Source organism: Phycodurus eques, chromosome 13, assembly GCF_024500275.1.
Source record: "Phycodurus eques isolate BA_2022a chromosome 13, UOR_Pequ_1.1, whole genome shotgun sequence".
NCBI classification, from domain to species: Eukaryota; Metazoa; Chordata; class Actinopteri; order Syngnathiformes; family Syngnathidae; genus Phycodurus; species Phycodurus eques.
The window spans coordinates 15792858-15819532 of NC_084537.1; the positions used below are offsets into that span (position 1 = coordinate 15792858).

Genomic DNA, 26675 nt, shown 5'->3' on the forward strand with positions numbered 1-26675 from the left:
GTGGAATATCACCTCTCTGGCAGGGAAGGAGCCCGTGCTGGTGTGCGAGGTCGAGAAGTTCCGACAAGATATAGTCGAACTCGCCTCCACACACAGCTTGGGCTCTGGTACCAGTCCTCTTGAGAGGGGTTGGACTCTCTTCCACTCTGGAGTTGCCCACAGTGAGAGGCACCGAGCAGGTGTGGGAATACTTATTGCCCCCCGGCTCGACGCCTGTACGTTAGGGGTTGCCCCGGTGACCCGCGTCCGGGCAAGGGAAAACTGAGTCCATCGATGCCTGTACGTTGGGGTTCACCCCGGTGGACGAGAGGATAGCCTCCCTCCACCTTCGGGTGACTGTTGTTTGTGCCTATGCACCAAACAGCAGTTCAGAGTACCCACCCTTTTTGGAGTACTTGGAGGGGGTGCTGGGGACTCCATCGTTCTGCTGGGGGACTTCAATGCTCACGTGGGCAATAACAGTGAGTGGTGAGTTGGCTCCGATGGTGGGGGAAGATGCCGCTCTGACGGGGCGGGGGGACCGGAGGGTGTGTTCCAACTACAGGGCGATCACACTCCTCAGCCTCACTGGTAAGGTCTATTCAGGGGTGCTGGAGAGGAGGGTCCGTCGGGAAGTCGAATCTCAGATTCAGGAGGAGCAGTGTTGTTTTTGTGCTGGCCGTGGAACAGTGGACCAGCTCTACACCCTCGGCAGGGTCCTCGAGGGTGCATGGGAGTTCGCCCAACCAGTCTGTGTTTTGTGGACGTGGAGAAGGCGTTCGACCGTGTCCCTCTAGGAGTCCTGTGGGGGGTGCTTCGGGAGTATGGGGTACCGAACCCCCTAATATGGGCTGTACGGTCCCTGTACGACCAGAGTCAGAGTTTGGTCCGCATATCCGGCAGTAAGTCGGACTCATTCCCGGTGAGGGTTGGAGTCCGCCAAGGCTGCCCTTTGTCACAGATTCTGTTCTTAAATTTTATCGACAGAAATTTAAGGCACAGCCGAGGCGTAGAGGGGGTCCGGTTTGGTGGCCTCAGTAATGCATCTCTGCTTTTTGCAGAGGATGTGGTTCTGTTGGCTTCATCAAGCCGTGACCTCCAGCTCTCAATGGAGCAGTTCGGAGCTGAGTGTGAAGCTGCTGGAATGAGAATCAGCACCTCCAAATCTGAGACCATGGTCCTCAGTCGGAAAAGGGTGGCGTTCAAGTATCTCGGGGTCTTGTTCACGAGTGAGGGAAGAATGGAACGGGAGATCGACACAAGGATAGGTGCAGCGTCTGCAGTGATGCAGATTTTGTATCGGTCAGTTGTGGTAAAGAAGGAGCTAAGCCGAAAGGGGAAGCTCTCAATTTACCGGTCGATCTATGTTCCTACACTCACCTATGGTCACAAGCTGTGGGTCAAGCGACCGAAATGAGTTTCCTCCGTAGGGTGTCCGGGCTCTCCCTTAGAGATAGGGTGAGAATCTCGGTCATCCGAGAGGATCTCAGAGTAGAGCCGCTGCTCCTCCACATCGAGAGCAGCCAGATGAGGTGGCTGGGGTATCTGATTCGGACGGCTGTCTCAAATGGTAATCATTAGCGCAACACAGAACAACAACAAAAAACAAACAAAAATTAAATAAATCAGCGTGTACAAGCTCGGGGGTTGAACGACTTCAGACTTTTTGTGGTCGACGCAATTGTGATTATAGTTGAGTCAACGTCAACTCACTGATGATGTAATTTAGAATTTTTGGGGGTAGTCAATTCGCTATCCGCGCAACTGTTTGCCTGCAGCCTCCAAATACAAGCTCACTCTCCCCACCGTCACTGATTGCAGTCACCGCACCCAACGACTTACCCATCAAATCACTTTCACACACTCGCTCATCCAACCATATAAACTCAAATTCACGTAACACAACTTTGGGGTCGCTACTTTTTACAGTGCTATGATATAAATACATTTTAAAAAATAACAGGAGGAGGGAATGTTTTGCATTGACATATTGTAGCGACCTGCTATCGACTGTGCTATGTGGATTCTTGCTGGAGTTCTTTAAATTCTGACTGTATGTGAACCAGTGAAGGTGTCTGAGTGTGATTTGTGATTGGATGAGTGAATCCGGGGGTGGGGCAGCTGCCTCAGCGGGTGCCTTTGCAGGTGGACATGCATGGCACTTGTGCTTTTGTTATATTTGAGGATAGACTTGCACATTCTGCAAATGACCGCGACCGCTCTCATTTTTAGTCAAATATTTCCACACGTTTGACGGGGTGCGGGTTTGCAGCGTGGACCCATCAACTGTTGCTTTCAAGTGAGGCAACCATGTTGTAAAAGCCAAAATGACCCTTGTGCTGCATGCTTCTTCTCCTGTCCTTGTCCTGTTCTATCCTGTCCTGTCCTTCTCTCACAGGGTGTAGCACTACAGCCCCATACAACAGTCACATCTAATGTTTCATTGTTGTAGATATGTAATGATTTACTTTTCTCATACTCTTTACAATTAGTGCTTTATCTTTTGTCTTCGTTTCTCTCTCCCCTCTGTAAACTTTGTTCTGTTCGACTGATCGACTCTGATTCTCAATAAACATAAATTATAATACTAAGAAACCACAGCGGCAGCTTAATAACTCCACTGTGATACAGTAAAACTGTTCCGGCATAAAAGGGACACAGATCCTCCATGCTGCTTGACCTAACAGGACAAAAAAAAAAAAAAGGGAAATGCCAACCCGTGATTGCTGATTAATTGACTTCTAGCTCTAGCCATCATAGTACAGTGGTAGAGTTGACACGTCAAGTAATCGGTTTAACCCCTAGTACACGCTAATTATTACTGTCGTAACCTGATCTGCAGCTCTACCCCATCCACGGCTACAGTGGCCTTGTAATAGTCAAACAATAGCGCTACTTCTTCTCTCTGTATTTTCATTCTTGGCCTCTAATATTTCATCAAGTAAAGAGCTGTGTTATTCACCTGTTCCAGCATCTGTTTTCCTACATGACGTGTATATTCCTCATGGTGTTAGCACTCCTGACACCCCTCTCGCCCCCAAGTCTGACGGGAGACATTTTTCACCCATGCATCAATACTGGCCTCCCGTTCTACGAGACAAAATTATTTCTCTGTCTTGCTCTGATCTTAACCATACTCCTTTCTTATACACGGTGGGTACCATTTCTTTTGGAAGATATTAACCCTCCCCATGGACCAGGGAGACATTTTTAGCGGGGGAGTTGACACTAAGTGGTGTTGCAGGGGATGACTCCCTGAGCCGAGGGCCATACTTTATAGAGCCACTCGTTTCCACCAACATTGATCTGGAAGAGTAACATCAAGTGTGTATCTGTGCACATCCTTCTTTCTAATGAGCAATCCCTAATTTCCGGGGTTCTTTGCAAAGCATATGTTTTGGCATGTGCACATATCAAGTTTGGGCTTATGCGTCTTTTTATATGTATTTATAGATGCAGTATATATATTTCTGACATTTATTTAAAGCAGAGGTTCCCAGCTTTTTTGATGACATGGTCTGGTGGGAGTAAAAGAGAGAGATGAATGCTCCAGACCTCCTTAGTAATCTAATACCGCTGTACAAAAAAAAACATACAATAAAATAAAAATAAAAAACAACTCACATATATACCGTATATCAAATACAACGTATTTATCAAAAAAAAGACACAGTTGTGAATATGGTTAATATGTCTATCAGACATTCAGTAGGCTCAGTTTCGAATCTCTGCTCGGATCTTTCTGCGTGGAGTTTGCATATTCTTGTGTGGGTTTTCTCCGGATAGTTTGGCTTCCTCCCACATTCCGGTTAACCAAATATTCTAAATCAGTTGTGTTAAACTTATTTTTGTCGCGGGCCACATTGTAGTCACGGTTTAGTCACCTCATCATATTATTACATACACACAACAAATTGATGGACACCTAGTTTTGAAATCAGAACTCAAGGATAATAGTTTGTTCAACTATTGTTCAAGTTACTGTAAACAGAAAATGCTTGCAATGTCTCAACGATACTATTTATTGTTATTATTTTATGAGAATTTGAGCAAGAATCATGGAAGTTGACACAGATGATTTGCTTTAGCGGGCCACATGAAAAGACTTTGCGGGCCAGATTTGGCCCCCGGGCCTTGAGTTTGACACCGGTGGTCCTGTGCACCTGTGCTCTAAATCGTCCATAGGTGTACATGTGAGTTTGTATGGTTGGTTATCGACACTATGTACACAAGAGGCATATTTCTCTTTAAAGCGGCTTTTTATTGTGGACAGCCTAAGGTACACGTGAAATAATCATTCTGTCTGATGAGTATATCGATATGCCTCGGTGCCTTGCCATGTCGCTACACTATCAGTCAATCCGCGCTGTGTGTGCACGTGTGGGTGTGTGAGTTCGCATGGGCATGTTTGCGTTATGTGGGGATGGAATGGCTGGGTTTTTGTAAATTTCCATTGTCTATTTTTATCTCTGTAAAGCACTTTGTGTGGCATTTCTAATATATGAAAAGTGCTATATAAATAAAATCTGATTTGATGATTTGATTTGATTCCACAACTGTGAGGTGAATGGATTATCTCTGCGAAGGAGAAGTGTTTACTCGCACATATTTTGTCAGATTTGTGAGCAATATTTGAGAGAAATTGGCTTTTTGTGTGCATCGAAAAAGTCTTAGATCTTGTAAAAATATTTTTAAAATATTGTTTACTGATATTTTTGTTCAGTGTATAGCTACACTGTGATGGCTTGCAACGTGTCCAGGGTGTACCCGCCTGTCAATCAAAGTAAGCTGGCCAACACAACATTATCTTGAACAGGACAAGCGGTAGGGAATGAAACAACAAAATTAATGATATAGGGGTCTGTAAGGGGTTTGCAGCCATTGTCTGCACTGTGAACGGCCCAGTACCTTGACTTGTGGGTTGGGAACCCGTGATTGAAAGTCAATGTTCTCGCAAGGAGCTACAGTGATTGTATTGTAGAGACATAAAAACTGATGCTGCAACACAAATAGTAGAAAATATTAGCTGCAGTAGAGATTAGACATCAGTAAAAGGTTGATGGGACTTGGAGTCATTTTCACCAACAACGATAAAAAGAGGTGGTATGCAGGTTAGAAAAACAGGGCAATAACAACGATCACAGTTTTTCTTCAGAGGGAATGTGTTAAGGCACCAGGGTATCCAAGAAATATGACTTAAAGCTGGACAAAGCGAAAGAGAAAATAGTGGTACAAGGGCAAGAATGGGGGCATTACCTGGGACACTTTTCGAACCACTTCCCCACTGACGACCAGTCCTTGAACAAAGGAACGAGCGGCCACAAACGTTCGTGTGACCTTCGTCTTGATGTCACGGGGCACCTCTCCGAAGGGGTGAAGTGTCTCCAGCTGTTTAGAAACACACTCCAGGTACTCATCCCCTGCAGTAGACAAAACATTCACGTCACTATGAATTAAATAATTGCTTTTTGATTTTAGGATAGTTACTGCACAAGTCCATCCATTATGTTTACCAATGGAATACTGCTTGTTTGCATGGAAGAACAGTCTCTCTAGAAGCCTTGCCCAGAATTCATTGAGAGCTTCTTCCAGGTTGACGTTGGAGCCTCGGTAGTAGTGCCTCAAATCTGTGTAGAGGTCAGTGAACACACGGGTATTCTGGGAGAAGAAAGACTTCCAGGTGGACAAGAACGTCTCTTGTAGTGTAATGGCTGAGCTGTTCAGCAACTCCAGAAAATAGCCTGAAAACACCCAGAAAAATATTGAAGTTAAAACCAAAAGTATTCACAAGACAAAACTCTATACTGCATGTGCTATAATTTTTTAAGAAGTATGCCTGTTGTGCATATATGGACAAACTTGCCCATATGTGCAGGGCCTGAGGACAGAACTTAGTTACATAACATGTTGAAATGCTAAGCTCATCCTGACCCATCTGCATGGAATTATCTAAGCAGGGGCCTTGCTTGATGCAATGTCTCTGTTCTGGACTCCCACTCCTTGACAAACACCGCTACTGCTGTTATTTGCTTTATTTTAATAAACAAGTTGTAAGTTTAGCATCATTGTTGCCATTGAGTTCCACATTCACTGCACTCGTAGAAGTTTCTTCATCAGTGTTCCTTCCATTTTACATTCCATGTAAATTCCAGAGAAGTCTTTTTAACCAAATTTGAATAATTAAAAGTATCTTCAAGTATATAAAATGGAGCTTCAAAATCATGACGAATCTAGAAGTTTGCTTCCAAATGCTGTGGGCATGTGCTGAAACAATGCCCCACTCAAATGTCAATCAAATAATACTGGAAAAATGAATGCTATACTTCGTTTAGTAACTTTCTTATCCCTACACATAACTACATGTTAGAGCTGCGAAAATATATATGCTTAAAGCCTCCGGTGGCTGGAATATATCCCACCGGGCCATCGCAGGGCTTTTATGTGCTGCAACAACAAGGCGCTCTAATGCACATGCTAGACTATCTGAAATGAACATGCATTTTTGGGGTGTAGCCATAGCTTGCTAGCTAACTGCAATTGCTCTGGAAAACCATTGATGCGAACGAAGGTGATCTAGTTCTTATATAGTGGGGGAGTATTTGGAAACAAATTTCGAAATTTACTTTACAGGGTGCCGGCACATTGGACGACTGGTTAGCAGATCTGCCTCACAGTTCCGATGACCGGGGTTCAAATCCCTGTGTGGAGTTTGCATGTTCTCCCCATGCCTGCGTGGGTTTTCTCCGCGTACTCCGGTTTCCTCCCACATCCCAAAAACATGCATGCTAGGTTAATTGAAGACTCTAAATTGCCCGTAGGTGTGAATGTGAGTGCGAGTGGTTGTTTGTTTATATGTGCCCTGCGACTGGCGACCAGTTCAGGGTGTACCCCGCGTCTCGCCCGGAGATAGCTGGGATAGGCTCTAGCACGCCTGTGACCCTAGTGAGGATAACCGGTACAAAAAATGGATGGCTGGATGGATTCACTTTACAGGGTCTCGAAGGGTTATTTATGAGGCCAAGGTAACAGCCAACGCTCTGTTGCTCAAAAGATTTAAAAGGATAATTTGAGCATATCTGAGGTCTAAAATCATTTCCAATGACACTATTCAACACATCTCTTAAGAAATTTCAGGGTCCTATATGAAAACAAAAACACGCCACATTTAGTGTGATATCTAAATTAAGATGATTTTGTTATTTATCAATTCACTGGGTGCAGGTTTATTGTCACCATGAGCCGCAATTTAACAGATTATCTTCAACCTTTCAAGGATAGTATTCAAGTTTTGTACCAAGGGAATAGATTTTGGGGGGGAGAGGATCATCTTCAACCTCTACATGGGTATAAAACGAAGGGCTTGCTTCAGGGAGCACATTCGGTTTAAAAAAACTTTGCGAAATAAATCATGCGTGTGACTCGCTGTGGCGATGAATCGAAAGTTATAACAACAACAACAACATCAAAGAAATAACCTTATTGATTTTTACAAATATCCAATACAAGATAGCCAAGGTTGCTGAAGTTAAAAAGCAAATCATTCTTTTTTCTCTTTTCAGGCTGCATTTTTAAGAGGCTAAACAGTGACAGCTTTGTGAAAGCTAGTTCTCAAGTTGTTTTGCAACGATGGTGCTACATGGAAGTTTACGTCAGAAGAGTCCACCGCTATTTTGTTTTAAAGCTGAGTTAAGAGAGCAGGGAGGGGATGGGTGCGGGTGGGTGGGGGGTTGTCATTAAAGCTCCTAGAGAACAGAGAAAATGTCAGCATAATGAATGGTGTGTCTTTTCTGACTGTGTGACAAGATTAATTACTTTGATTACAATACTTATTGAGACAAAAGGCATATGTAGCTTGTGCGCACAAACTAGTATTTTCTTTCCCATGTCATGTCTGGGGCTTTGGAAAATCTCTATTTGTGACTGCATGACGCATGGTATATATTCTCTATCCTCTGCAAAAAACTAATATTACTGAAGCTTACTAAGTCAGTTACAGTAGTTGTGAAACTCTTCTTCGTTTGTGTCTGCATGACTGTATTATACTGCCCCCGGTGGCCAAGACGTCCACACCAGAAAGAGCCGCTATGAATTAATCATTATGTGCAAACTGTTTAATTCTTTACATTCTAATTATGTTATCACCATATGTTTTTTTCAATTTTATAGAGTGCTACTTTCCTTATTAAAAAACATTTAAAACATTTTGGGGCTTTTTTTTTTGTTAAGGTGGATGGAACAGATTTATGGCATTTCCGTTCATTTTATTTGGGAAATATGATTTGAGATATGTCTGTGTTTTGAGTTATGAGCGTGGAACTAATTAAAATCGTATCTTAAGGCACCCCATGTATTCATTTACTACAAATAATGTATGCTTGTTCATCTATTTATGTTGTATAGTGACAGGCAGACCAATTCAATGCTCTTCAACGAACCTGTGCATCCATCATTATTTAATACAGTGTTGGTTAATTGGTGTGCCGTGTTTTTTTTCTCTAATGTACAAAATGTGACTTGGCCAGATAATATCTTTAATTGCCCTTTGACCTTGCTTGTCCCTCTGTCAGCCTCAGGAAACCAACAAGCTGCGTCTCTGTCACTCACATGGACACGCGCAAGCTACCATATGAGCAAGCTAACATTCTTGCAGGCTACAGCAGAGACACGCGTGTTTGCTCAAACATGAGAGAGCGACTTCAAGAGTGACAGCTTTGCTTTTAATACCCAGTGGAAATGATTCCAGCTGTTTACTGTCAGCCGCCATGGCTGGAGTCATTTTTAAAATTTTTAAATATACCACACTTTCACATGTCCAAAATAGTGGTCTCTCCTCCAATTAATTTGTGAGTGTGTTTACACTTCAATAAATGAAGTAAACCTCAATTTGATGGCCCTTCAGGAAGCTGTATTTACCTTTATTAAGTTTTTAGCCTGCCCTGCGATTGGCTGGCAACCAGTTCTGGGTGTACCCCGCCTCCTGCCCGATGACAGCTGGGATAGGCTCCAGCACTCCCGCGACCCTTGTGAGGATAAGCGGCTCGGAAAATGGATGGATAGATGTTTTTACCCCTGCCTACAAGACAGACATGTTACTGTATCTGTACAGCTGACAATTATGATAGATTTTAAAGAGAATGTGCAGCTGTATGCATTGCACGCACAGAATATTCCAACGCAAAAGCTGTTAAACATTATAACAGTGACCCAAAAAGAATTAGGGATTGGGGAAAAAATAAATAAATAAGAATAAGATGATCTCCAGCTTACAAATACAAAGTGTGTAAGTTAGAGCTGGATGAAAATGAATTTATTCTATGCAGGACAAACACATACAGGTCGTTTCCACAAAAAAATTAATTAAGAGAGAAAACGACAAAGATACCCTTCTGGCAGTATGCAGTTATGGCATACAATATAATGAATATATATTATTCATTGTAATAATGCAAAGTATATTATATCCATCTATCCGTTTTCTATACCACTTCTCCTCACTAGGGTCGCGAATGAGCTTAATGTCTGCTAACACAATGAGAAATGCCATAGCGGGCTAATGATTAGCATTTGTGTGGTGGTGTTAGAACCCTGAAACCAAAAGATATTTGATCAAAAACAGTGTGCATAGATCATTTTACACTTGAGACTACTGTATGTGAGTCCCAGGATGCACATTTCTGGATACAATGAGTCCCAGCCCTGGATCAATGAGTCCCTGCAACTTAACATCACGCAGTACATATACAGTAATCTTCCGATATATGACGGTGGTTGCTTTGCGGTTTCACTATATTGCAGATTTGTATTTGTCCAGTATTTTTGTGTTATTCATTGGTCTTGCTCTCTCTCAATATATTTCTGCCTGACAATATATTTTCCCCAAAACACTCACGAGAAACAATAGTATCGTTGATGTTTTTTTTATGCCACTGATATAATATTATAGTGTATAATATTTTAAGTACATCGTTTTTAAGCAAAGCAAAGCAAATTTATTTATATCGTGCATTTCATACACAAGGTAACTCAATGTGCTTTACATGATTAAAAGCATTTTAAAAAAAGAAAAAAACAGCTTATAAACATTTACAACAAAGAAGGAAAAAAGTGCAATTAAAACAGCGTACAATGCAAGACATTTCATTTAAAAGTGGAAATGCTCTAAAAAGCATGGTAAAAAGGAAGACTTAAAAACATGCTGATGTCACTTCTGTTGGCAACTTATTCCATTTGTGTGCAGCATAATAGCTAAATGCTGCTTCACCATGTTTGCTTTGGATTCTGTGCTCCACTATTTGACCTGAGTCTGTCGATCTCAGAGCCGTACTGGGTTTAAATTCTAGTAGCATTTCTTTTATGTATTCAGGACCTAAACCGTTTAGTGATTTATAGACCAGTAGCATAACTTTAAAATCTATTCTAAAGCTGACTGGAAGCCATTGTAAAGACTTTAGAATTGGAGTAATATGCTCTGACCTCTTTGTTCTGGTCAGAACCTGAGCTGAAGCTGTTTAATGCTCTTTTTGGGGAGTCCAGTCAGAAGGCCATTACAATAGTCAAGTCTACTTGAGATAAAAGCATGGGTGAGCTTCCCCTGTTCTTCTTGACACATGCAAGCCTTCACTCTGGATATGTTCTTCAGATGGTAGAAGGAAGTTTTAGTAATTGATTTGATATGACTGTTCAAAGTCAAGTCGGAATCTATCAGAACACCAAGGTTTCGGACTTGGTCTTTGGTTTTTAAAGAGAATGACTCCAGGTATTTACTAACAGCAATCCATCTTTTCTTTATTGCCAAAAACAATAAAAAAAAATTTTTTAAGATCAATTAACTTTCAATTCTAAAGAACATTGGCATTGTAATGTAGAACTATAAATAAAACATCTTAGATAAATAAACTAATAAATCAGACTCAGGCTCTGTTTCCAAAAACTACACTTAAACAAATATGAAACATTTAGCACATAGGTACAGTCATGAATACACTAAAGAGACCCAAAATATGTTCTTAAAGCCTGCCAAATTTGAAATAATAATAATTAAAAAAAACACCATGTACTCAAAAGCATTTGGGCTTTGTCATTGTTTTTAAATCAGATGCCATACATTTTAATATCACTGTTATTTTTTAGTCTCTGATTTTATTTATTGTATGAATGTTGTCGTGTTATGTACTGTATAATTTCTGCTGCCTGTCGAATTTCTGCTGCCTCTTGGCTTTTGAAAGAGAGATTTTATAGCCTATATTTATGTAGGATGAAATCTAAAATAAGACCTGCCCTCGAGCTGCTTAATTGTGATGTGAGACCTTCACCTGTCAATCAAATCAGAATCCTCTTTATTTGCCAAGTATGTCAAAAACATCCAGGAAATTTGTCTTCGGTAGTTGGAACCGCTCTAGTACGACAATAGACAGCCATTTTGACAATAAATACTTTTGAGACATAAAAACACACTAAGGAAAGTCACTTAGCCTCGAGCAATATAATGGCAAGATGGAAGAAGCTGTTGGAATGTCTGCTGGTTTTAGTTTGCGTTGATTGATAGCGCCTACTAGCGTCAACTACTGCCTGAATATAGATAACGGTACTGTGCTTTATGGTTTATAAAGTTAACTGTCCGTGTGTGTGTGTGTGTCTGTTATGTGGGGTACACACACACAACTCCGAGCCCTAACGTTCGTTTGAGTGAGAATTTTAGCTCCAGCCCTTTAGCTTGCTAGCTTATTAGCTTACAGGCTAGTGAATGTAATAAGCAGTTAACTTGCCCTTGAGTGTCCCAGTCGTGGTTGTGTTGCAAACGCCGTTCTGCCAGTGGCTTGCTGCGTCGTGAGCGGCGCGGCGGGCGTTACCACAACAATGAAAATTTATCGAGTCCAGAAAAAATTCCCGCGTCCATCGCATGGAACGATAACCCATCCCACTCTGCCTCTGACTGGCTAGCACCAAGGATTCATACATTTGATTCACTGTGTGTGGAAGCTCTTCAGCAACACACACACACACACGCACATTCACGGACATACGCACAGTGAGTCTTAAGTCTTAAACCACGCGTCTACAGACGCAGAATGAATATGCTTCATGCGTCCCTGCTCATTTTTGTGCATCAGAGACATGAGACGCACATCAAACGAGATCCCTGCGTGTAGCTACACATATAGACTGATAACATAAGACTGACAGGCATGTATTATTTATCCTCTGCGAAGACCGACTAACCTCTCTCTCCATGTACAGTACATCTGTATGTCTGTATTATACTGATCCCAGGTAGCACCAGAAGGAGCAGCACCATGTCACATTGAAATGAAGCAAAAGAGGTGGGAAAAATGTTTTTCAATTTAATTTAACATAATTTATAAGGGGATTGCATCCTCTAGTTAAAAAACACAACTGCCCCTTAAGGAATTTAATGTGATGAGGTAGGAGCTTTATGTTAAATATTCTTGCTTCTTCAGAATCGGAGGGCAGCTCTTACCACGCTCTTAATTTTTTCACTGCCCTTGAGAACGAGTGAATAATGATTGTCCTGTGAAATGTGTGGCTGTATGTGCTTTTTGTGTGCAATGGATGACCTTTCCCATCCTTCAGTTCGTGCCTGGGACGATACAGGTAGCAACACCTTTTTTGCTGCCTCCCGCAATCCACTTTCATCACGTAAGCGTAAGCATCTGCGCTGCAGGGAGGGAGCAATGGGAGAGCCTGTCTAAATTTGTATTTCCAAGCTTGCCGGGTGTGCAGAGGACACATACAGGGCAAACTATTGTTGGGAACGTTTTACTTCGAACTATCCAATTTAGAAGTTCAACAATAATATTTCACAACACTGAAAGACCACCTTTCTCCTGGGAGAGAGGGAGCTTCATCCACATCAGGCTATATTGAAATGCCTACTAAGTCTATTCACAAGCTGTTTTATTGGACTCCAGGTGGAATTGAGTACAGAGTCAGGCAGGTTTACCATAGACATGCTCTTCCATGCCCCCCCTTGCACAGTCATCAACGTGATCTTGTGTCAAGTTATTGACATGAGAGCCGCCGTAATAAAGCGGTAGCATCGACGTTCCTTCAACTGTCAGTCAATTGAGGCTTGAGCTGAGCCTGGGTTCTCACAGAAGGATTCAGCAATGGCTCATTGCATCTTGATGTGGAATCACTTTTCTCAACGTGACTTTTCTTTGTTGTTTAATAGTTTGAAGTCAAAAGGCTAAACACACTGGCAAAGACTAAGGGTTCTATTATCTTAGACAGTACATTTGCGTGCCAATTTGGCAGAACAGTCTGTGCCAAGCTGGGTATTCCGGCGCAGCGAGGGTGTGTCCTTGGAGATGTGCACGGCTGAGTGACAATTTGGTGGCAGAAAGTCGGTCTAAACCTATACCTGCTCACACCATGTCTAAGTAGTGAAGCAAGGCAGACTGCTGGTTTAACGCGATTTTGGTGAATTTGATACTGATATTTAGCCCATCAGCAGTTATCAACAGCTCATTCCATATTTAATAAGGGTACCTGCTCGCATTGACTGCTGCCACACCGCCCAAAAACGGTGACAATGCTCCACTCAAGCACAGATCGCTGCGATGATGCATCATCCTCTTCCGCAATGAGATGTCTCCATCAAGACTGTCATTGCGTCACATTTAAGGGGAATGAGAGGAGCCGTTTGACTGGCGGCGAAGGAAGTCGGCTATATGCACACCTGCAGTGGCGCAAGTGGAAGAAGAGAGTCTGGTCTTTCTTTTAGTAGGTTTGGTGCTTATATTGTCACTGTACATAATATTCAGTGCATGGCCTCGAAAGATCTGTCAAAATGCTCTAAAACGGCTGGCAATATGGGGAACTCTGCTTTGAAAACAGCTGTCAGTGAATAATAATTAAAATTAGTTTTGTCAGTATGTAACTTTAAACTTTCTTTTTTTCACGTTCGGCTTGGCTTAATCGTAATCACACTGAAAGTAGTTAACGTCATATAGTTGTACATTAATGGCAGCGTGTTTTAACGTTTACATCTGTTTAATGAAAAACCGAGTGAATTATCCACTAACGCCTGTGAGAGGTGAAGTGCGAAATATTGATTGAATGGAGTTAATAATAAGACATAAGCAATGTTTCAGGAGTTAAACATGTGAGATCATTATAGATGTTCCTGAGGAATGAAGGTAACAGAAGGGTTAATAAACACATTGTTGTGCGTCTTATCATCTATGGTCGAAATCTTTGCTACAGCTCTTGCATTCGATGTCAGTAGACTGTGCAGGTGTACTTAATAAAGAGATGAGTTCCGTTCTTATCTTTGCCTCATCAAAAATACCTTTGAACAGTTTTTTAAAGCGCTAACCCCCACCCAAAGAAGGCCCTGTTAAAGTTGTTTTGCCACTGTTAACATCATCTCGGCATGTGCAGGAAATGAATCAAAGCTTTGGGGAACAACAGTGATGATGGAGCCTAACTTGTAAAATGCAATTTGATGGCAAATATTGAGACTATTTCGCGACAATAAAAATAGCTTGACAAATACATCAAATAAAGCAGATAGTCAGTAAGTATGTTTGGACTGGAGGAATGGCAGTGTAATTCTCCATCAAAGTAAAAGGCCATGAATTTAAAATAAGAGACTTATTGACTTTGACAGTGCATGAGAAATGAGAGGAAAAAGAAAGAGGAGAAATGAATTCAAGGGAAGTGGAAGGCAAATGAAGGCCTGAGCCACCAGCAATTTCATATCACTTAAACATCTGACAGCCTTAATTGTTCCCCCCCCCCCCCCCCCCCCCCCCCCCAATGGCTTGTCTATTTGATAAATGCTGAGTGCTATTGCTTTCTTCTATGTTAATGAAAGAAAACGCTCAAGGTTGCACAATCCTGAAAAAAACTTTGGAATTCATGAAATTTCAGGCTGGACCATCATTGGTAGAAATTTAATAACATTTTTGGAGAAATCCAGTTATGGGTTAGCTATTTTTTTTTTTTTTTTTTTTTTTTTTAAAGCTGCATGATACATTTTAAAAGATGAATTTTAAGTCATGGTGGCAGACAATTTTGTCTCTTATTCAGCTTCCTCTTAAAAAAATTTGCTCAATATTGAAATACATTTTTTTACCTTTATTAACAATGGACAGTTTTGAGTTCTCAATTAAAGAGGTTGTTTTGAATTTTTTAACACTCACTTTTTGTCATATTTGTTAAACTGTCAGTATGACCTGACAGTAGTACATGATTAAATTGATCTTGGGGGCGGGGGGTGGGGGGGCATTTCTGGCCCCATCTAGCGCCTCTAATTTGATTTACAAGAAACCACTGCACCTGAAGTAAAACAACCAATTAGAGATAGCAGGCATGACTGATGAGGTGTCAATCATTTGCTGTGCACTCACAGGCACACTCATAGGTGGCACACCTGCGGCCCCGCGCTGACCTGTTACCTTGGGCTTCAGGAGCTTAGCTAAAACTATGGTAGAATATCCCAAAACAAATGCCGATGGACACAACTAACACCTAGTCACTCAACACATTAACTGGCTAACCCGTTAGCTGACGCTCAAGTCGCTCACCACCAGGCCAGGCCACACCTTTTAAAGCCATACACACTAAAAATAACAGATAATACAGTAGAACAGTGGACAAAAATAATACCTGCAGCTTACATGCACATAATATTGGGTTGAATAATCTAACATAAATATTTATCCGATTACCTGATTAATCGATGGGATAATCGCTTACATACTCGACTCAAAAAATATTGAACTATTGAAGCCATACACATTATTTCCAAACATTTTGTTCAAATTCCAAACTGTCGGAGGACTTCGATTTGGCCTTTACCACAAGTACCGAACATTCTCTGCAGCTTCTTTCTTGTTATCGCGCGCCATCTGTGCAAAGGCAGTCAAAGTAAAATAAACACAGCAGACATATGCAAACATGGCCGACCGTCCTCGGCACACTGAATGCACAGATGACGATCTAGGCGCCATTATAAACGGCGTCACCCTCCATCAATAACAACACTTGGTCCAAATGTACTGTGACCATTTGCTTGCGTTTAGATTCTATTAAAATGTCCCTTACATTAAAGGAGTTGACACAATACATAATGCATCTGTGCATCATTTATCATCTGGCTTTTCTATAGAAGCCTTCATGTTCCTCTCGTCTTGGCATATGCACCATTTAGCACAACCTCTTTCTTCATTTATATTCATCTATACTCCTCTTTTACAGCAGCATTCCTCATTCCCCACTGGCATTTTCTTATCTTCATCAAATGCTCCACTATTTGCACCTGTCTCCATCATGTCACCCACAGCACTCATCATGGTCTTGCTGTCCTAGGCATCATTACATGAGTGTCAGGCTAATGAGGCCAGGGTACTCCGGCTACGGAAACTATATGATTTGCATGAGGACAAACTGAGCCAGTCAAACGCCACAATGGGAGGAGTCTCTGGCAACATCCAGGGGTGACCTTGGAAGCGAAAAGAATGTGGGCAAAGGTATCACCTGATTGTGTTGATATGGAACAATGCACAATAGCAATGAACACTGTTTTACACTAATTAGCCACAACATTTTGTGTGATTCAGTGTAGTTCTATGTCATGCACTGCAACTGTAATTAAGTTACATAATAATACAATTATTGGGAATTTGATTGATTGACACTGTCAGCAAGGTATCCAATCAAAACTGAGTATTATTAACAGTAGCACTTCATTGGGTAAGGAATCACACTTGCTAACTCAAGTCAAAATGCCACTTGCCTCACTATAAAATGGCAGAATCATGTGACTGCAATTCAAGCCAATCAGAGAAGAAAAGCAATAATTAAAAATAGACTAATTCATATGATTAAAAAAGAAATAAAAACAGGAAAGTTACAATGTTTAAATACTTTTTTGGGGGAAAAAATATAATTAACGATAGTAAACAAGCCTTGGAATGCACTACAATCATTTTCTAAGGTTGCAAGTTTTTAATTTCCAAGTATTTCAGTGAGAACCCAATAAAGGTTAAAAAGGCAGCGTGTTTTTTCCCCCCAACACTTTAAGTGGATTTTTCCAGATTGTTTATCTGGAACGAATATTTGTCCAATGACTGCATATGATTCCTTGTGTAAAAATAATATCATAAAGTATACGCGCGAGGCAGGAAAAACAAATTAAAAAAACATAACGTAATTCACAAATGGCATAACAAAGAACACTTAGCTACATATTGTGAAAACAGTCATTAGCAGTTCAACAGTACCGTAATAAATCTTACTTTTATTACGGCCATTAAGTCATTTGGTAGTTGTTGAGGCATTTAAGAGAGGCACTGATTCTTTGAACTTTACTGTAATTATTATTATATTCTCTCTGGTATTGTGGGAAAACATATTTATTTACTGCTTTAATGCTCCACAAATCCCAGTGCATGTGATGGAGTGGGTGAGATTTAAGACATACAGCACAGTCATGACGCCATTGCAAGTGATGCTCTCCAGCTGTCTGACAGGCATTTGAGTTCATCTCCTCCTTAGAAGTTGAGACACTCGACATAAATGAATGTGACTCCAAACCTGCCGAGAGACACAGGAACCAAAAGACCTTTGACTGCTCATCAACTGCCAGTGCAGTCTGCAGTTTGCATAGGATTGATAACTCATTTCAAGTAATTTCAAACGATAAAGTATTTCCACCGTGCCTTGATGTACTGTATATGCGGGTCGGATCAGCTTTTTGTGCAATACCTTTTTTTGGCAATAGTTTTAGAATTTAAATGTTGGACAAAATAACCTATAAATAGATCAACCAAGTAATCAATCTTAAAATTCAAAGCGATTTTTTAAAATCACAAAGTTACATACAATTTGAGTTTGCATATAGGCAGAACGGTCGAATAGTGGTTGGTTCGTCTTCCTCAAAATCTGGAGAGCTGGGTTTGAATCTGGGTTGGAACATCTCTGTTTTTGTATGTTAACTGCTAATTAACTAACTTTAAACTTGCGAAAAAGTTAAAAAGAAAAAGAAAAAGTATTTCTGGGCCTCTCCTCTGCTTCACTTTCCTGGAATAGCCTTCAAAAAGACTTAAAGACTCTGTGCTGGCTTTTAAAACCGACTAGTTCTTTTTTAATTGATTCTCTTAGATTTTGTCATTGTAAATAGTACTGTAGTCACCTTGGTTGAAATGTTTTTATGCTCCTTTAATGTCATCACTTTAGTTTGGAGTCAGCTAGTCCAACAATTAATTCAAAATTCTGCTGCTCGTTTCTTAACCGGAACACGAAAGAGGGAGCATATAACTCCTATTTGACCTCCCAAAACAAGCTGCCTGTTCACATTTTAAGATTCTGCTACTAGCTTTCAACTCTCTACCTGGTCCTACTGCCCCTAACCTCTCTTGGCTGTTCCATCCCTATCCTCCTGACCACTGTGTTAGGTCAGCTGAACAACTAATCCTGGAGGTACCGAAGCGGAAGCGGAAACTCCGAAGGGATGGAGCTTTTTCTATTGCTGGTCCCAAACTATGGAATATATTATGTTCAATTGCCTTTACAGTGTGTTACATTTTTATTAATGTATAGCATTTTTTTCAGTTGCAGTTTGTTTCTAAAATGCTGTATAAATAAAACTGAGTTGTATGGAGTTGTTATTTTCTTAAATTTCATGCTGCTATCTTGGCCAGGTCTCTCTTGTAAAACACATCTCCGATCTCGATGAGCCCATCTGGTTAAATAAAGATTAAAAAAATAATAATAAAAAGTGCACTTAAAACTGCACACTCAACGGCTACATTAGGTACAAATGCAGAAACTAATAAATCCAATCGAAGAGCTGTATTAAAATTATTTAACAAGGACACTAATAGTGTAAAGTAACCGCAAACTACATCCACAACAATAACCACATTGTTAAATGAATACCTATGAGCATCATTAGATTTGTAAAGGCAGAATTGCTGATACAATTCTTATTTAGGGTCTCATCAGATTGTGGCGGTGTACTCAATGTTGTGCACAGTATGTGTATACAAACACACACCCCTGGGGTCCAGATGCCAATAATGCCTCTGGTGGGTTTTGTCACCACCTGCTCGGTTTCAGGGTTCCGTCTGTCTTGTACACCTGGCTGCCATCCACCATTTTTCCATCCCATCGCTCTGAGTGTCCTCTATGACCTTTTACGTTGTCATTTCAATTAGGAAGCCAACACTTTTTTCTCTACACTTTGTCATGCCATCATTTTCCATTGCCATCTTGTTACCGCTTACTCATCTGTCTCATTCCCTCTTTTACCCAATTATTCTTCCCCTTTTCTGCTTTGTGTTCCACTGTTTTAAAATCTTCAACCAAACCTAAAACTGTACACAATCTTGAACAAAAAGACCATTTCCACTCACTAGTCCCATGCTGTCAAATTACAACCTGACAAACAAATAAAGCCACATCAGCAAACTCACATATACTTGCAAGACCCAGATCCTCCACATGTGCATGCTGGTCCTCTAATCTGTGGCCTGGTGGCTTGCTTGGGACCTTTTCCAAAGTCAGTGGACCAAAAAAGGTCTAGGCTGCCTGGGCTGGAGCAGTAACACCCTACACTTAGTCACAAGGCGCTAGCTAGTCCACACCCTGCTAAACATAGCCAGATGTGTTAGGACTGGTAGTGTGCTAGATTGTCACTGTTGCAGCCATTTGGATACAAGGGGAAGTGGTTGGAAGAAAACATATCCCCCTTCTTGTTTCAACCATACTAATAAAAGGAAATATCTGTTACAAGAACAAGGAAGGAAATCCTCATTCGTAACAGCAAACACTGCATCTGGTTATTATCTGAATACGCAGGGTGTCCCAGAAGTCACTATACACGTACTTTTTTCTATTCCCTTCCAGGTATCATTCGGACAGACGTTAGGCCATCAACATTGCAGCTTTGCAGTTTTTGTAAGCATATCACTCCATGCCCATAGCTTGCCAATAGACATTGGTGCAGCATGTTTTTCTGTCCTCGACTGCAGTGTAGTTCCAGTTTGAGGCGCTTTATGGCCGTCACACTGCACGGTACAATTTACTCTATCCATGGCAAGCTTCTCGAAACAGGATCTGTTCTTGAAAAATCATGCGGCGGAAGGCCTGCTACTACCGATTAAAACACCAGACTTCTAGACCAGGCATTGACGCAAAGCGTGGGAATGTCTATCCCAGGGTTCTACACTGGAATGCAGCGTCAACAAATGCTCGATTCAGCGGACACTTCGGAGAGTGATAAAGCTTGACCCATACCGACTTTAGGTTGTTTAAAGGCTTCAAATGGAAGATTCTGATGTTCAACAACCTGAAGTCGGTACAGGCTTACAGCATGCTTACAAAAACTGCAAAGCCTTAGCAGTCAAATGCTGATGGCCTCACATCTGTTCAATTGATATCTGATGTGAAATTGAAAAAGTGTTTAGTGACGTTTGGGACATCTTGTATTGAGTAGGTAGCAGCAAATGTAGCCCCTTTTTGGCCGAGGTAGCTCTTGTCAAATGTTCAACTCTCCTCTTTAGAGGACCCAGTCAGTCAACACCAGATGGTTTTTAGGCCTAAATGTTCCATAAACTCCCTCCCCGCCCTTCATCAAATTTGTAGTTCCCATCTGATGTTCAATGGGGTGAAGTAAGGGTGCACCAAAGAAGGGAAATATACAGCTGAACCAAGAAGAGCGAGTGGATGTGCAGTACAAGTATGACTATGGCTTAATGACACATTCGCTTTGTTTTTCTCAGATGTATTATTGAGGTGAATATAAAAAAACAATGTCCACATGACACCGTTAGGAGGCAACAAAAGATGCAATTCCCTGCATATTTTCTGAGGTAAACCCTTCAAATGTTTGCAGAATGGAGCTGAGTTTCGCCGAATAGTGTTTATGTGTTGTCAGCAGTGTTTACTGTCTCTTCTTTTGCTAAATGAGCTGTTTTTCCCCAAATTCGAAAGGTTAAGAACCGCAGGATGACATACGCTAACTATGGAATTTGCACGTCCTGGAAAGCGTTGTGCATTTGTGTGTTTTGGCCCTTAAGCCGTATTCCACTGGCACAGCAGCAGAGGCACCCGCAGCGAAAAGGAGTGGGACCACGAGAATGAAGGAATCGGACCGATAGAAGGAAAGTAAACAAACGTCATTCGGCCACTAATCATGGTGATGGCAAAAGGTCAGACAAAGTAGCATAGCCTCATGTGACAGATATATTGTCAACCACTGGCCAACGCAGAATGAGTCGAGCTCCGGGGCAGCGCTCTATCATGTTAGGCACACAATTCTTTTTAGCTGATTCCAAGACTCACTGGAATTTGCTATATCAAAATAATGTTGACTGAATCATGGCTGGTGCCAATATAAATTAGTCTTATTCATAGCAGTTCACCTTTTTGACCTATGAGATGGATAGGAAACTACTATGAAGATAACACGTACCCAAGAATGCTAGCATGGCTAAGTCTGTTTATATTGCAACACAGAACGTTGTTTGCATTTGTGTTAGTAAAGAAAATAAGAAATGTAGTTAAATTCTAATAAAACTACTTGTGTTTTTTTATCTAGCTTGTTCTCTACTCTTGCTTTCAACCCATCAACACCGGTAGTTCTATCTCCTAAGAGATACCACAGTTTTACTCCAAATGCAGTGGAATCTCGATTTAACGGGCCCCGATTTAATGGACTTTGGATTGAACTGACATAAAATAGTGACCAGTTGGAACTTAAAATCACCCCTCCCATCCACCAGCAAGCTGAGTTTGGATAAATTTGAAAAATCGTCAAACATTTTAAAGCTTTTTTATATTTATTTACAATAATTTTGTACTGTACTGGTTGTTATTAGGCCATGAATAAAGTACTAAACAATAATTTTGTAGTGTATTGGTTTTGGTTAGGCCACAAAAAAGTGTTTCAATTTAACGGACAATGGGATTTGACGGACGGCCCCTTATCCTCCTTGTCCGTTATATTGAGGTTCCATTGTATTTGAAAGATTACATATGTAATTTAACCCTACTGTCAACAAAAATATATTATTATTATTCGTGGTAAGTATTATTATTATTTCACTGTATCCATTTCATTTTTGTTTGAAGGTGGTATTTTATGAAACATTTTTTTATTGTCTATTGTATCGCCTGCCCACCTATCAAGTATGAAAATAGGTAAAGTTATTAATTATCTGCCTATTTCTGAAAATGTGTCTGAGCGAGCCATTCTGTACATCCGCCCCACTGTTAAGAAACAGTGGGGATAATGAACAGAATAACTACTCCCAGGAGTTTCTCCGCCAATGACTTGGCAGTTCGGCTGGACGAATTTGTGTTTGGCAATGTCTTGCACCACAGCGCAACATTAGTTCACAAGCATAATTTGTTGTCTTGGTGATGAAATGTTGCCTCCACCTGTGGTAATGTAATGGAATCTCTATAGGCACTCACTCGCTTTTTAGATTGTGTGTGCATTTGTGTTTGTGGGGGTTTATGTAGATGAATTAGCCAGTGGTGGCTTTGTGCAAGGTAAGCAGAGCTACATTTAGTTCTGTTGAGTTTGTCAGCTAGCGACACAGAAGAGAAAACAGCCTAACGGCGTCTCAGTGGCGCACACTTGCAGGGGCAGGGAGGGAGGGTTGGCTGAGACAGATCCGCTCCTAAAACAAGCTAATTTCTCCATGGAGAAAAAATATGCTGCGTAAATATTTCTGTCTGTGACAGAATGTCCCAAAGCATGTCACAGTCATGTACAACGACACTTGGGAACGGTTTTAAATTGTGAAAAAAAATGCATAAAATATCTCCTTGAAGTCCTCAATTAAGCTTTGCAATTTAAAAAGCTGTATTAGAACAAATGTGTGTTTTCTTTTTAATCTGACCACATGACAATGAATTGTCATAAAAGGTCGATATCCTCAGTCTGGGTTATAACTTGCCTTCACTTAACATCGTAAATGTATTGTCTGGCTAGTACGTTGACCTTTTCACAGCGGACACTCACACACACATTAATGCAAGTTCATTCAATTTCATCCGTTGTTTGTGTGTTGGCTGAGCTCTGTTGTGTTATTCGCGCACAAGTTTAGAAACTCACTATCGAAGGCCTTATACTGTCCTCCGAGGGACACCTGCAAGGAGCGTCCCGCGTCTTTGAGAACTCCCTCCATCTCTCCTCGGCTCAGCATGGCTAGGTTGTCCTCCATGTCGCTGGTGCAGCAGGTGTAACCCTGGGGACAGATGCGCAGGTGCTCTCCTATTGGGTGGAGAAACAGGAAAGAAGCAGAAGTAGGGAAGGAGAGGGAATTTGAGAGGGAAAAAATAGCAGAAGCAAGGCATTAGTGATACTGGCTTTGTCATTGATGTCAACCATCAGTTACTTTGCTACTGAGCGAGCATGGACATGACAATTTGAATAAGCTGCAGTGGTTGTGTTGGCATTCATGGAGGCATGGGCTCAGTCGTCCGATTACCTGGCGAGATCCAGACAGGTCCTTGGCAGCAACATACTATACAGCATATTCACACAATCAAATAGCATATGTGCCAGCGCAAACACAGCCTGTCAAAACTACTACGCTTCACAGTCGAGCTGCCACGCAAATCAGAAAAAAAAACCTGAAGACGCAAATTGCACTTCAACGCAGCAAGGCTTTTGGCGTATAAAACGTGGGTGGCATTCATTTACATTTGAAGAGATGTTGATTTCTACTTCATCTTCAGACACAAACATACTCTCATTGGTACACATGCACGATCTAATGGGATTATGTTGACTTAACAGAGATAATGCTCAGTTTTGAGCATTTTAACTAAATGTTTATATTGGAAATGCCTCTCAAAATGAAGTAGGCCAGTTCTACACACATTATTATTTTTTATTTATTGGTTAGCATTAGCCGGGACAACTGGTTAGCACATCTGCCTCAAAGTTCTGGGGACCGGGGTTCAAATCCCGGCCCAGCCTGTGTGGAGTTTGCATGTTCTCCCCGTGCCTGGGTGGTTTTTCTCCGGGCACTCCGGTTTCCTCCCACATCCCAAACACATGCGTGGTAGGTTGATTGGAGACTCTAAATTGCCCGTAGGTGTGAATGTGAGTGTGAATGGTTGTTTGTTTGTATGTGCCCTGCGATTGGCTGGCAACCAGTTCAGGATGTACCCCGCCTCCCGCCCGAAGATAGCTGGGATAGGAGGCTCCAGCAGCCCGCGACCCTAGTGAGGATAAGCGGTAAAGAAAATGGATGGATGGATGGTTATTATTAGATTAGGGTTACCAAAAATTTTATTTGGGAATTGATCATCAAACACATATACACACACAGACAATGTATTGTATATTAATAGACTTTTGACCTTTAGGCTCCTCCTCCTGGCTGACGTGTGCGGTAACATACTGATTCATTTCCGGTTTTTGGACGCGTGTAGCAGTAGCAGTATAACAGTAGCTGTTGTATTATTTTCTCTCTAGACATTTACTAATTTACCTGCTTATTTGCTCTTCATTGTTGATTATTCCCTGTGGTGTTTCTCGTCAGACGTCTGTTAAAAGTGTAGCTGTACCATCTACCTGAGCACTTATTCTTCTGATTTTTGGTACTTTACATTTTACTTTATCTTAGCGGTTAGCATGGCTTCTCTGTTCTCTACTACTTCGTCATCATTCTCCTTTAGTGATAACAATACTCGTCATAAATGTAGCTTATTTGCCACTATGGAGGCAAGGATTAGTGAATTGGAGTTGTGGTGGTGAACAGACAGTGTTTAGCTGCGCTAGGTAGCCAGCCACACCTCTTAGCAGGTTTGGACTCGGAGCAAGTTAGCCTTCCCCCAGTAGTTCCAGAGCAGCCGGAAAAGCAGGGAGGATGTGTGACTGTCTGATGTGGATGCATGGTTTACTTCCAGCTCCGTTGAAGTCATTTTCACCCTCAGGCAGGCAGTACGATGATGTAATCAGCAAGCGTGATCGCAATATTTCGGTAGAGTCCAAATCTACACCGTAGGCCAAATTTATACCGTCAACCGTACATCCTGCGCACCCCTATTATACGCTACACAAAACTTAATTCCAGCTAAATCGATAGAGGTTGATGAAAATGTTACTTAAAACATCCCATGTACAGAAATTGGTTTGAAATTAGAAAGAAAATAAGTGATCCAGCGTCAAAGATTGTGTTCGGGTTCAGTGGAATATGTAGAAGTTTTTTCAAAAAATCCCCAGCTGATTTAATAGTACCTAATAAAATGCCTGGCATAACTAATAAAGTGTCTGATGGGTATGATTACACACACACGCGCCACATGGAACAAATCGATATTCTGGGTGGAGGAGATAAACTTTGCAAAGCTTGCAGTCATGCTGTATGTCTAAAAATCCTTCATTGCTCATTGAGGACAAAGTTCACCTCAACTTTGGAAGCAGCAAAATGGTTCTGGCTTGAAAACACACTCCTGAAATCAGGCACGTCATTCCACTAAACTGACTTAATTAGAAAAAAAACCTAATAATCTGTTCTCAGTTAGGAAAAAAAGTAAACTACTGTTTTATTCAATGTTCATTTGTATGCAACTGCAGTGCACAGCAAACAGAGTGCAGGTTGTAGCATTTCCACCTTGATTGAGTTATTGCCTCCGTGAAGGAAGCGGCTGACTGAATCTCATCATGTCTACCTTTCCACTGAAAGGCTCTACAGTGAAAAGCATTCAAAGTCATTCCCATCTTGCCTGCTACTCCTTTCTTTTGTCTCCCCTGCTCCGGTTTGTTATTTTATGGAGGTACTTTAATCAATTTCGAGACACTGTTTTTGAAGTTTTGTTGTTTTGAAGGTCGACCTCCGTTTCAGTCGACCTTCGAAACAAATTTTCCAATTGTGATATATAATCGGAACTGTTGTCAACTGTTATGTTTTAAGTGATATTAAACATTATTAGCTTTCATGCAAGTAAACAGTAAATGTTTAGACTATTAGACCAGTGATTCACAAAGTGTGGTCGGCTGGCTCCCTCGTGTGGTACAAGAAAGAATCATTGCCCAAGTACAGTTCAGTTGTGTTTAACTTTTTAGGACATACATTTTAATGTAATCTTTTCGAATTGTTTGTGTTTTTAAACTTCTACTTAGGTAAAAAATATATATATTTAACTTTTATGCCAATACATTTTAATCGAATCATTATTTAAAGCTATAACACTTAAGTTCGGTTGCCTCATAGGCTGGAATTCAGTATTACACAAGGCAAAAAAATATATATTAAAAAAAAATATATTTTTGGAGGATTGGTTTTGCTAATCATTTGTTACTTTGAGGAGCAACTTTCTAATTGTGAGGATCAATTTCCCGCACAGGGACCCGAAGCAAGAGTTTTATTAAACTATGATAATAATATGACAATATAACGGGGGAGTTGAATGTAGGGCTGCAGCTAACAAATATTTTAGTACTCAAGTGTCCTACTGAAAATTCTAGCGAACAATTGAGTATTTTGATAAACTATATTTTTGCTTGGTTAAAGAGCAATTATGAATTCAAGTAAAATAAGACCTTTCAGTTAAAAAGGTACGGCTAATTGGTTTCCTTTTTTATAAGTTACAGTTTTGATTTCTTAAATTCACATTGTGCATAAAAGAAAGGACATTAATTTAAAAAAATAGCATTAATAGCCTTTGTGCATCTTCACTTAAGCAGCTAGAATTTTAGCATTTTG

General features: G+C 41.0%; 1 protein-coding gene across 2 annotated transcripts in view; it reads right to left on the minus strand.

The window, feature by feature from the left end:
- The window catches only part of gpc1b (glypican 1b), a 94019-nt gene that overhangs the window by 22150 nt on the left and 45194 nt on the right, over positions 1 to 26675 (minus strand). For both annotated transcript variants that reach the window (XM_061694524.1, XM_061694526.1), the window contains exons 2-4: positions 23072 to 23230; positions 5493 to 5720; positions 5236 to 5399 (exon numbers count right to left, since the gene is read on the minus strand). In XM_061694524.1, coding sequence (XP_061550508.1) covers positions 5236 to 5399; positions 5493 to 5720; positions 23072 to 23230 — 551 coding nt within the window. The remainder of the gene's footprint in view (positions 1 to 5235; positions 5400 to 5492; positions 5721 to 23071; positions 23231 to 26675) is intronic.